Genomic DNA, 12,873 nt, shown 5'->3' with positions numbered 1-12,873 from the left:
ATTCTTCAAGCATCTAGTGACTTTAACTGGTCCTAGTATTGGTTAAAGAGATGGAGACTTTCTCATAAGCACATCCTGAAACACTAGCGGACTATATGCCTAGCCACCCTTTAAGTCACAAAAATGTGAAATACCCCTACTTCGTTCTGAAAAGAAATCACCCCACTAAAGATAGTAACTAATTTCAACAAGTGACAAACCATCAACTGGAAGAATTTGCGGAAACAGCACCACTACACTACTAAACGAAACTTCTATCTTGCATTCCAATTCAACATCAGAACTTATTCTGTCACTTAAGAATTAACAGCTAACATCAAAACCTAGAGGAAGTCCACATTGTCTAGTCCAGCCTTTCCCAACCCAATGCCCGCCACCAAACTTTTTGGACTACAACTCTTATTTGCCACAGCAAACATGGCTGGTAGTCAGAGCTGATGGATGCTGTAGCTCAAAGTATCTAGAGGGCATCAGACTGAATAAGGCCGATCTAGTCAAATAAGATACAGTTTCGGAAGAACTATGGATGTGAAGGGAAACCACTCATTACAAGAAGCAATATTTCCTAAAAGAAGTGGTGGTAACACTGAACATGTTATCATATCAGAAAGCATGAATCTACTCTGCAACTTTCATTAGTTCAGAAGGAGGGGAGAAACACACACTACATTCTGTTACATATATTAAATATAACTTTTTATTGAACTGTTGTGCGTCAACTTCCTCTTCAGAAAGTAATCTAATAAATCCTAGAAATATTTAAAACATGCAGTTTCTGCCATCCATTTAACCTCTTCTGCATTTTGCTCATGCAACTGCATATTTGAGAGCATTCAGAGCTCTGAAAGCCAAATAGCACTCCAGCACAAGCAGAAGTAACAAATTCTAGGTCAGCAGCTCAAACTCTCCTTTGAGCCTGCTGGGGGCAGTCTCTTGAGGAGAGACCTGGCACTGGGCCAATGCACTAAACAGCTTTCCCAAACACTATGAAAAGGCTGTCCTTTCAGGAACAGGGAACAGCTATACATATGAAGTCATTAGCCTACTAATTATTCTCAATGAGACACAGAAGATACAGCAACAGCCATAAATAGTTAGCAGTATGTATGATCCTTTACATCTCCAGCTACAGCACTGCTTGGCACCAACAGTGAATTGGACCACCACTAAAACTTGAATCCCACAGCCTTATCACACTCAGACTAAAACTAAAAGAATATTGATAAATGACTGATAAATGGCTAGAGGACACAGAGTATAGAAGCAATAGATGACCAAGATTTGATGGTAGAATATGGTTTCTTTCTTCTGCAGAGTATCAGGGCAGTTTTGTTGACTTCATCTTCTACTGGTTGGTTTCACAGCAGCAATAAATCTAAACTGACACCAAAATGTCCATACCTATAACATAGTAACTAACACAGTAACAAGTTCCACTAGAGTAGAGCAGGTGTTGATGTGTAATGAAGTAAGAGATTTTACCACATATAATCTGTAAATTTCAGGCATAATTCTATAGCCCAAGTAGAAATTTGATTTATATTCTGGTATGGCAGAGGGTGTTATTTTCAGAATTCCACATTTTTATTTTTAATCCATTTCCAACAAGTCCCCCCTGCTGCAACTGAGTGCCCAAATGTTGTTGGCTTTAATAAATACATGGTCCTATTTTTTATTTCCAATGACAACATGTGCTATGCATATTAAGTACCTTGCAGTGCTTCCAATAATTTAAACCCAAGCCATTTATGATATGGGACCTTTGACTCACCGGCAAGCTAGAGGGTCTGGACTGAAGATTCAAATTCACATCATCTTGCCCTTTACTGGAAGCCATTGAGGCAGCCGATGATGCCTGGGACCCAAACGAGTCTTGTGATAACTCCTGAAATGCAAGAGATCAATCCAATGAACAAAAGAGAAGAGATCTTGGAAATGGAAAAAGAATCCCTATTTTATCCTCACCCTGGCCCACAGCATTAGCCCTGTTCTATCAGCACACACTGTTCCAATCAACTGCCCCATATGATGTCTCTAGTTTCAATGGTGTGGAGTCTGAATCATGAAAGGGGGGGGGGGTGTCGCAGAGTCAGGATCCCAGACCCCTTTGAATGTGGTGCAGCTGCTCCTTGTTTTCGTCAGGAGCAGGCTTCTCTCCCTCCTCTGTCTTCCTGTGAGACTAAAAAAACCCTACTCATAATGGGAGGGGGAGGCAGAACAGGGAAGAAGTCTAGGCCAGGATGATTGTGCCTGTCAGCTCCTGAAGGGCCCATTAACAGGCATGAGAAAGTCACATCCATTAATTTGCCACCTTTTGTCTCTAGCCCCACCCATCATTGGCATGCAGTTCCCTATGAGAGAATGTGGGCCTTGGGAGTGAAAAAAAGGTTACCCACCCCGATGTAGTCCCAAAGGATGGAGATGGAAATGAACACCCACCCACGCAAGCCCCTTGCTGGATATCCCAGGTGTGTAGGGGCTCTTGGGTTCCCCTCTCTGTCTCTGGCAAAGAGATGGGGGTAATGCATAGGCTGGCAGCCCCCACAAGCACTCTGCCATTTCTTGTGCTTAGAAACAAAATAGGTGCTCAGACAGTTAGCTCCGTATTAGCCCTTCTCCCTCTCCCTGCCAATGAGGCAAATTTCAGGCATCACTGCTGCCCACATCTTTCTATGCCTATGGCCTTAAGCTGAAAGCATATAAAGTCTTAAAGAAGACCACTGCCTCAATAATGCATCAAGGAGAAAAAATGCTATGCTGAGGCATTATCCATGCCCAGTTCTGCCTATGTCTTCCAAGGTCAGCAGGCAGGGTGCTACAGAAACTGCCATGACTTAGAAAAGCTGCACACAGGGAAGGTGCTCAAAGCTCCTTAGGCTGCTATTTCATTTCCCTTCAATATAGTTTTACAGAGGCCAAAGAAAATACCCTCATTGCTGGTCTCAATCCCATCATTAATTACCTCTCCCCACTGTCCTTCATACTTGTTCCTGGCCTAAAGGTTGAGAAGGGAATTCTCTCTCCACTTTTAAGGTGCTTGGCACATGGATTCTAGCTATGATCTATTCTCCATCCAGTTGCTTAAATATACATTTTGTATTACCCTGTCCTATATTTGATAGCCACACTGTGATATATTGGTTAGTGTGTCAGACTAGCACTGGGGAGGCAATGGTTCAAATCCCACCCCACCCCAACTTTGAAGATCATTGTGGCCTTGGGCCAGTCACTATCTCTCAGTCTAACCTGTTAACATGGGGTGGGGAAGAAAGAAGAGACACACACCTCCTTGACCTCTTTGGAGGAAAGGAAGGATAGAAAATGTAACAGAAGTATCTAATTCAGGTCACTTATGTGCTGTGGCTTCCCACCTACTTGGCAACTCCCTGTTTTGCGGTCACAGACAGGCAAAAGAAGGTTCTTTTTATTGAACTTCCTGGTGGGCAGCTGTGGATGGCTAATGAGAACATTCAGCTTGCCGGGTCACAAGTTGTGCATGCCTGACCCAATTTGTATTTACGAGCCAACAACACTTTATGATTTTCCACACCTGAGTGGTCACTTGCTCCCTAACAGAGCTGCAATTATCCTTATTTCTTCCTTTAAAAGCATAAAGAACCTTACCCAAGGTGTAAAAGGCTACAGCACAACCAAATCAGTTAGTGTCACTGTGTAATTTTTCCAAGAGACACATCACTGCCTTGTGCTGGCACTTGCCATCCAAGAACAGGTCTGCAGCAGCACCTGGAAGAAGTCTTACCTGTGGAGGTGGGAAGCGCTGCTGAGAATATGCCGACTGCTGCTGCGACTGAGACTGAGGGTAAGATGCAGACTGTTGAGAAAGCGCCGAGGTAGCAGACTGCTGAGCTTGCTGCTGCTGGTAGGGTGACTGTGACTGCTGCTGGGAGTAGGGAGGCTGACTCTGTGGATGCTGCTGGGCAGCCGCTGACTGCTGAGGATACGGAGATGGAGACTGCTGATGTGGTGGCTGCGACTGCTGCTGGGAGTATGGGGGCTGGGACGACTGGAGCTGCGGAGGCTGAGACTGAGTTTGCTGTTGCTGATAAGAAGGCTGGGCGTGAGGGGTCTGAGATGGCGGCTGTTGGGCATAAGAAGGCTGCTGCTGCTGCTGGGGATGAGGACTCTGCTGGTTGTAATAGGGAGTCTGGCTCTGCTGCCCATATCCACTAGGTCCCTGCTGTCCGTAAGGAGGGATCTATGCAAGGAAGAAAGAGAAAATGTAGGTGGAGACAGGGGCGTAGGAAGGGGGGGCGCCCTGGGTGCCATTGTGGAGGGGGGTGACAAATTATCAAGGAACAATTACTGCCCTACTAGGGCGGCTCATAAAAAACTTTTTTTGAAAATGCCTGCTCCAAAGGTCTTATCTTACTACGCTAGGGATTATATAGTTTTATATGAAATTTCAGGTATATCAGTTAACATCTTGACCCTCCTCCACGAAAATAGCTGCTTACTTGGCCGTTTTCCTATGTCATGAAGGCTGAAATTTCAATTTAGTGGAGCAGGGTCAAGATATTAACTGATATGCATGAAATTTCAGATATAGCTATATAATCCCTAGTTTAGTAAGATAAGACCTTTGGAGCAGGCATTTCAAAGTTTTTTTCTGAACAGCCCTACTGCCCTACCCACCGCTGGGCTTCCCGGGTCTTGGAAAGTCAGCCTATAGAATAACAGTGGTAACAATACATTGAAGACAAGTAAATATTTTTTTTTGGGGGGGGGGGGTCCCCAGAGCCCTAGCACCACCATCTCAAAGAGGATAAAATGGGCAGGCTTTGTACTCTTTTGTCCTGTCCTCCCCCAATGTCTTTCTCTCTATCTGAGCTGGCTCCCTGCCTGTTACGTTACATGCAGGGAAACCTGTGTGGGGTTCCTCTCTGTGTAAAGTCTTCAAGCTGTTCCTGCACGCGCCTGACAAATCTGCCCCATTGTCAAAATTTATCTTTTCCCCCACCTCCAGTTTCCGTCGCTGTGTGTCCTGGCTAAGGGGAAAAACAGAAGACAGATGGCCATCGGTCAGGGATGGTCTAGTTGAGATTCCTGCATTGCCCCAGGGGTTTGGCTAGATGACCCTCAGGGTCCCTTCCAACTCTACAATTCTCTGGTGCAGACTTGTGCAGAGTTTTAGGTACAAGATGGATGCAAGGGGTGCATAGGATTGCAGCCCATCTTATGCACCATCAGCTCGGGAATAAGTCCCACTAATCATGATGAGACTAGATTGCTGCTGTGCAGTCCTGTTTTTTAAATAAATGTTTTCCTTTTCAGAAAATACAGAGCATGGTGAAATCACAATAAATAAAACCTCCCCTTCAGTAGTTTCAAGCACTACTACAGGTTCCACATAATATCTGTACTGCATTGTTTACTGTGACAGCACCTGCACTTTGGAACTCCCCGCCTATTGCAATAAAGCACGTGCCTTTGCTAGAGTCTTTTTGGGCACCTGCTAAAAGCATTCTTCTTTAGGAAAGCATACCTAGATGCTTAGGAAGTTGAAGTAATTTTAATCTTAATATTTTAGCTTTTGTATGTTCTAAAGTAGGATTGTTAATTTTTCTTGATTTTACTGCTGTGTTTTTTGTTTTGTTTTTGGGTAAACCACTTTGCAGGTTTTTTAAAATAAATGTTATTAAATAAATAAACAATAAATATAAATAAAATAACACAAGCCTAAACACAAGCCATCCTGCAGATTTAAGTATTTGTCCACAGTTATCAGAGGCCCAGAATCCACATTCCTTTGTAAGAAAATATAAAATAATGTAAAACCATTTTTGGAGGCAAAAAATAAAAAAGGGGGGTGGTGACAAGAAATTTTCCACACCGGGTACTACCTGACCTTCCTACGCCTCTGGGTGGAGATCCAAAGTCGAATGCTACCCAGAAGGTTTAGGATTCTGTAAAGAACCTCTTTGCTGCTGCAGCTGGTTAAAGTATACTCAACAATAAATAACACACACTTTTTTGCTTATCTTGTGGCAACACTTCATCACACAGGAACTTCAGGCATTCTTGCCCATTACACAAGCATTTGGCCACTACACACAAACAGTAATTCTATGCATTTCAGATTTTTAACATCAATCCTCAATTCACTTCTCTTTACCTGCTGTGCATAAGAGACGGTGCCCATTGCAGTTTGTGTCCTGCTTAGAGTTCCCATTGGGTATCTCTGGGGAGTCTGAGGCCCATACGGCTGTCCTGGATATCCGTGGCCCTGCTGTTGCCCTGACTGAGGTCCCTGCTGTTGTGAGTATGGGTTGTTTCCTCCATAAGGCTGAGGTCTCATCTTCCCCATCTGATCCATTGGGCTGGATGGCTAGGAAAGAAAATTGTAAGATTTGTTTTAAATAGCAATTTGATATTTTGTAACTATATAAATGTTACAGTCTTACTCACGAAAGGCAGACTCATCAGTAAAAAACAACAACATATAGGCAAGGCAAAAGTCAAATACATTTCCCTTAAAGTTGCTAACATATAAAATTATCCATGAAGAAAATGAAAATCCTCAGTCAACTAAGGCATAGGCATCATATTGTAGGTCACTACACACTCCAAGGAAACTTCACCCCTCTAGAGAAAGTTACCTACTCCAAAATTTTATAGATGTTATTAGCATTAAAGACCAGTAGACAAGTGCCTGCAAGTTCAACTAACAGCTTTTAGGAGAACAGATTAACACTCATTACTTTCATCACATTTGAGTTCAAATATAGTTAATATGATGCCAAGTAGTTTGACATAAAAACAAAGCTTCAATTTCCAAAGCACCCAAAATTCCATATTTATGTAAGTGTCATTGATATTCTTTTCTTGAGGCAGATATGCGTCTACTTTCTGAGTGTTAACCATGTTTATCTTGACTAAAAAAAAGTGGGACCACCTCTGCCAACACTCTCGGTTTTTTTCTGCCTGAAAAAGCAGTATGTAATATTGAAATCCATATACACCAGCAAGTTCTGGTTTGAAAGAGCCAAGGGTCTGAAAGACCCCCAAATAGTAAAAGGTTTGGGTTTGTAATCACAGTAATAAAACATGGTGCCCCCTCCACAAATCTTTCATTACAGCCCACCGTTTTGTACCAGTTACCCTATTCTCAAAAATTCCACTTAAAGTTTGAATTGGGTATTTATCAGTGAATGTTGATGTAAGGAACAGCTGCCAGAGTTGAATACAGGGAATGATATTATACAAGAGACAGAAGCTGTTACTGGCAGGAAAAAAAGTGATACTGGCTCATTTGCAAGAATACATCAGGATAAATAAGGAAATACCAAACCCTGACTGAAAAGCGCTGGAGATTCTCTTCTGGACTGACACAGGGGAAATCCTTTCAAAAGGAAACCACAGGAATAGATTATCATGATTGCACTTCAAAAGCTGAAGGTCCTTCCACAGACATACATAACAGAGAAAGCGCTACTCCTTGATCATTGAAACCCCAACCCCCTGCTTGCAACTCACCTACATTCAAAGAAATGAGAAGCAATCTCAAAATTGCCAATTCCATAGCACTTTTCCCAAAACCCACATCTGTACAAAGTGAGAAGCCTGATCACCACACAGATATTTACAGTTACTCTCCTTGCACTTTTATTTTGAATAGACAATTAGCAATACAACAGACTTCAATAGCTACTGGCCTAATTGGTCCCAATTCACAATTCTCACCTCCAAACAGCCGGGAGTATCAAATACAATAGCTTTCCTACAAGGGTATTACTAAAGCAGTACTGTAGAGAATGTAATTAACCTATGAAATACCACTTTGCTCTCAGGTACAAGAGTGTCTAAATATTTTAGAAGCAGAATTAACACCTTTCCCCAATAATGCACTTGTAAAACATGTAAATGGAGCACGAGCAGTGTACTGTAAGTTATTTCTGTGTGAAGAGCTACTCTTCCCCAAAATTTCTTAGTCCAACTTTAGGACAATTAAACATACATGAGGTAACTGGAAATCTGATTTAAAACCACACAGCATATTCATTCTCCATCTCCGATGACCTGCTCATACACAAATACCACTATGCATAGGACTGAAATCTTTTGAAACATGTGTTAGCAGTGACAGGCAAAGAGCTTAAAGATTCTGTTCTTTGGCCCTCTTTGAGAAAGACCCACACCTTCCCAATTCCCACCTCTCTCACCTTCTACCTAGACCAGGGGTCCTCAAACTTTATAAACAGGGGGCCAGTTCACTGTCCCTCAGACACTGTTGAGGGCTAGACTAAAGAGGTGCCAGAAACATGCTCTTTTTCATGTATTTTTTTTTAAAAAAACAACCTTGTTCAAAATAATAGCCAGGACAGACACACAACAGGCGCTATCAGTAATAATATAAGTTACCTATACCTCACCTTTATACTTCATTTCTTCTGGGTTATTTTTGACCACTATTTACATGGAGATTCCCTTGTACAATAAACTGTTGTGATTGAGACTTCTCTTCTTGCTAATTCTATCTGCATTTGTTGCCTGTGTTTTCGGTGCTTCCCTAACTTTTAAGGCTGCCAAGGCATGAGACCCGTGTGCGCAACAGGCCGGCGAGGCACTGCTCCGGCGAGCATGGAGCCGGCCTGAGGGGAAGGGAGGAGGGTAAGGGCTGGCATGGAAGGGGTTCCTTCGCCGCCGTCCCACCCTCCGGTGACTTAAAGGGGCAGCATGCCATTATCAAGCAGCCGGAGCCGGTGGTAGCAACCGTGTTACCAGGGCTTTGTTACACACGCACACTTTTACCTTAGGGCTCTTCCCGCCTGGCCGCTTCCGAGCCTCGGGCCTTGCGGGCGGGCCAGGTTCAGGACCCTGGTGGGCCGGATCTGGCCCTCAGACCGTAGTTTGAGGGCCCTTGGCCTTGACCCAAGGATAGTCAGTTGCTTCCTGGCTAAATGAAATATGTTTCAGTTACAGAACTAACAATGCTGTCAACTTTTCAGGGATCAGAAAACAATTGTTCCTGGATAAAGAAAGCTTGCTATGACAGTGCCATAAATCTGGTTTCTGATAGCAAAAGAAAGCAAGGAGGCCCTTTTGTTCAAGGTTATTATAAAATTTCATGTCCTCACTGTTTACGATTTCCCCCATCATGTATCTATATACCTGAAATTCAGGGTAATTTACTTTTGTGCATTTGATGAATCGAAGAATTTTAGAGTTGAAAGGGATCCCAAGGGCCATGTAGTCCAACCCACTGTAATGCAGGAATTACAGCTAAAGAATCATTGACGGATGTTTTCCAACCTCATTTAAAAACCTCTGATAGAGAGTCCACACCTTCCAGGATAGTCCATTTCATGGTCAAACAGCTCTTACTGTGAGAAAGTTCTTCCTAATGTTTAGTCAGAATCTCCATTTGAATCAACTGCTTCGGGTTCTACTCTCGGAAGTCCACAAAATCTTATGCCATAATAAATTTGTTAAGTCTTTTAAGGTGTACAAGACCCTTCTTTGTTCTTGCTACAAGAGCGTAACACAGCTATCCCTCTGGAAATTGTTACAAGGTTATCATAGTTAATTGTAGAAATGAAGGCAAAAGGCAAAGGACTTTTTAAAAAGACTGTATATGTGTTGAGCAGAAGTAGAAATCAGATTCCTTGGATTATGGAGAAAATGAAAACTCCACCTTAGGTCTGGAATTCATTCCTGACCAGATTTGTCATCTGATTTATTATAATAATAATAAAAAAGTCTTGCTGGCTCTTTAACGGAGAGAAGCCCTAATTGATTCCCACAGTAATTAACCTGCATTTTACCTCAGAGTGTGCTAGTTAAGGAAGTCAGCACAGCTATTTATAACTCATCTCAAATTGAGGGCAGACTGCCTAAAATCTAACACATCCCAGCTGTACTCCTGTTTGAACTGGGGCCAAGGGAATTTTTTAAAGCAATCTTGGCACTGAATGAATGACACCAACACTATGAGAGCACGAGTGGTTGTGTTGTGGTGACGTAGCAGCGGAGGTGGAATGGGAAGGGGGGCAGTGTACTGTAATCCCTCTCCAGAGTGCTCTTAGTTCATAGGCCCCAACCCTCCGTCCCTGTACAGTAAAGCCAGGAACCACCCACTGAGAGCTAAACACAGGAAATGTGTTTTCCTCAAATGTCTTGAAGTGAGAAGCACATGGCTAATCTGCATAAAAGCAAAGCCACACCACCCCCGCCAGGAAGGTTAGCGCTGGCTCGTAATCTCTGACCAGGAGGCTGGCTGCTGGAGAGAACTTGGACCTGTGCCTGATAACCCAGAAAGAGTGGAGAGAACAGATGGGTAAGGACCCCAGCAGCAACAGCAACGGGTCATGTGACTCTCCACATGGCCTTGAAAGCACAAACTATTGTTTGGCCAACGGGGCTGCTGTACAAAAGACAGCAAAAATGCTTCCTATGCAGTTCAAGGAGAAGCAGCAGCTGCTCCAGTGGCGGCTTCTATTGGACCCTGCCACACTCAAGCTAGCTAGCAGAGAGGACAGAGACCACTGAACCCCTGGGACTTGGAAGCCACCAAACAGACGAAAGCTCTCACCAACAAAACACATATTTAATGCAGCTGGGCAAATGCACAGATGCAGCCTCCATCAGCTCCCCACAGCTGAACGCAGATGGGATCACGGGCCAAAGAAAGGAATTAGTTTTCTGTTCCATGTTAGGGCGGGGGGGGGGGGTGTGTTGACTTCCCTGTGCTGTAAACACCACACTATTTCAAGTCAACAAAGGCACTCTCCTGAGATGCAGAGAACTGACCAGGCAAAGTTTTAGGTACACATTGCTGAGTTTAAATATGAAAATAGCTTTAATCAGGAGAGTTATTATTTCAGCAAAGGGCTACTAGCTCTTTGTTTTTAGGAGCAATTTCATAGTTTCAGCATTAGCTGAAATGTTGGTGGCATTCAGATGTACAGTGGTACCTCGGTTTTCGAACGTAATCAGTTCCAGAAGACCATTTGGCTTCCGAAACATTTGAAAATTGAGGCGCAAAGGACCGTCTGCAATTTCCATTGAGGAAATCGGAAACATGCAGCAGAAGCCATTCGACTTCCGAGGTGCATTCGAAAATGGAAGCACTTCCCTCTGGGTTTTCAGCACTGAAAACCAAAACATTTGGCTTCTGAGACGCTCAAAACCGAGGTACCTCTGTAACACTTTTAGAATATGCTACAGCAAGCCTTAGGCCTGCATGCTCCCCCTTCCCTGCTTTTTTCTTCAGCATGGCCATGATATCAGAAGCTTCTACAGTGGTACTTCGGGTTAAGAGCTTAATTCGTTCTGGAGGTCTGTTCTTAACCTGAAACTGTTCTTAACCTGAGGTACCACTTTACCTAATGGGGCCTCCCGCTGTCGCACGATTTCTGTTCTCATCCTGAAGCAAAGTTCTTAACCCGAGGCACTATTTCTGGGTTAGCAGAGTCTGTAACCTGAAGCGTCTGTAACCCGAGGTACCAGTGTACTTTCCTTTCAGATTAACCATTGTTTAGTGTTACAACCCTAATCACCAGTTTATGAAGTTTCTTTGTTTCAACAAGACGTAGTTAAGATTAACCAGTTTGTCCAAATTTGATCATCTTCACAAATTAAGATTAATCTAAAAACAGAAGTCAAAGCTTCCAAACTTCTCTTCTGGTCACACTGAGGGGGGGGTGTGTGCAGGAGAAAGCACAAACCTAAGTCTCATGTTGACTCACCCGTCTAAACACTAGTCTAAGGTATATCACAATATCTGAATGAGTTCATGAAGAGTCATGATTCTAGGAAAGCACATGTATTTTTGCTTGGCTCTAAAACTTGTTGTTCTCTCACTTAGCTGCAACAAATATAGTACTGAGTAGCAAGGCTGGACCATTAGGTCCAGTCGTGGCTGACTCTGGGGTTGCGGCGCTCATCTCACTTTATTGGCCGAGGGAGCCGGCGTACAGATTCTGGGTCATGTGGCCAGCATGACTAAGCCGCTTCTGGCAAACCAGAGCAGCGCACGGAAACACCGTTTACCTTCCCGCCAGAGCGGTACCTATTTATCTATTTGCACTTTGACATGCTTTCGAACTGCTAGGTTGGCAGGAGCAGGGTCCGAGCAACGGGAGCTCACCCTGTCACGGGGATTCGAACCGCCGACCTTCTGATTGGCAAGTCCTAGGCTCTGTGCCAAGTCCTAGGCCTTGCTAAAGGCACTACTTGCTGAAAGTATCTCTAGTTAAATCAAGTTGTTCCCCAACAATTCTTTATATTGCTCTGTGAGATCAGGAACTGCTTATTTGGAATTTCCCAAAAAAGATCACATACATGCAGGAAGAACCAATGTTAGAAACTGGGGTAGAAAAGCTGGGAGCCAAAACAGAATGTTTAGTTGCCCGGAGGGGAGGGGAGGCAACACTTTTTATTTATTATTTTTATAAGCATGAATTAATATACAGTTCACCTAAGTGACACATTTTATTTTGGTGTTTACAATAAAATATTGGTACCATACTTCAGTTTTCAAAACACTTTCTTTATTGTTAACTCCTTAACACATAGTCTATCCCAGTGTTTCCCAACCTTGGGCCTCCAGCTGTTTTTGGACTACAACTCCCATCATCCCTAGCTAGCAGGGATGATGGGAATTGTAGTTCAAAAACAGCTGGAGGCCCAAGGTTGGGAAACACTGGTCTATCCTTAAGATATATGTTGATGCTTCCCATCACATACATTTCAGTAATCCTTGAGTGTCAGCCAAGCACAAAAAATGGCACCCAGACTTTTTGAGGTGCTCACAAATGGTGAGTCTTTAGGCACAAAATGAGCCTGGGGCTATGCTAATTTCAAACCCTGGGAAGAACACATCAAATTCCAATGAAGAGACAATACATTCTTTTA

The 12,873-nt window shown here is 43.4% G+C and overlaps 1 protein-coding gene across 3 annotated transcripts in view; it reads right to left on the bottom strand.

Moving 5' to 3' along the window:
- Window positions 1–12,873, bottom strand: part of ARID1A (AT-rich interaction domain 1A) — a 97,528-nt gene that overhangs the window by 56,200 nt on the left and 28,455 nt on the right. For all 3 annotated transcript variants that reach the window (XM_077931991.1, XM_028738750.2, XM_077931992.1), the window contains exons 2-4: window positions 6,134–6,346; window positions 3,761–4,216; window positions 1,772–1,885 (exon numbers count right to left, since the gene is read on the bottom strand). In XM_077931991.1, coding sequence (XP_077788117.1) covers window positions 1,772–1,885; window positions 3,761–4,216; window positions 6,134–6,334 — 771 coding nt within the window. In that variant the 5' untranslated portion in view covers window positions 6,335–6,346. The remainder of the gene's footprint in view (window positions 1–1,771; window positions 1,886–3,760; window positions 4,217–6,133; window positions 6,347–12,873) is intronic.

Source organism: Podarcis muralis, chromosome 7 (genome assembly GCF_964188315.1).
Source record: "Podarcis muralis chromosome 7, rPodMur119.hap1.1, whole genome shotgun sequence".
In the NCBI taxonomy this organism is placed as follows: Eukaryota; Metazoa; Chordata; class Lepidosauria; order Squamata; family Lacertidae; genus Podarcis; species Podarcis muralis.
This window is presented reverse-complemented; position numbering and strand designations above follow the sequence as displayed.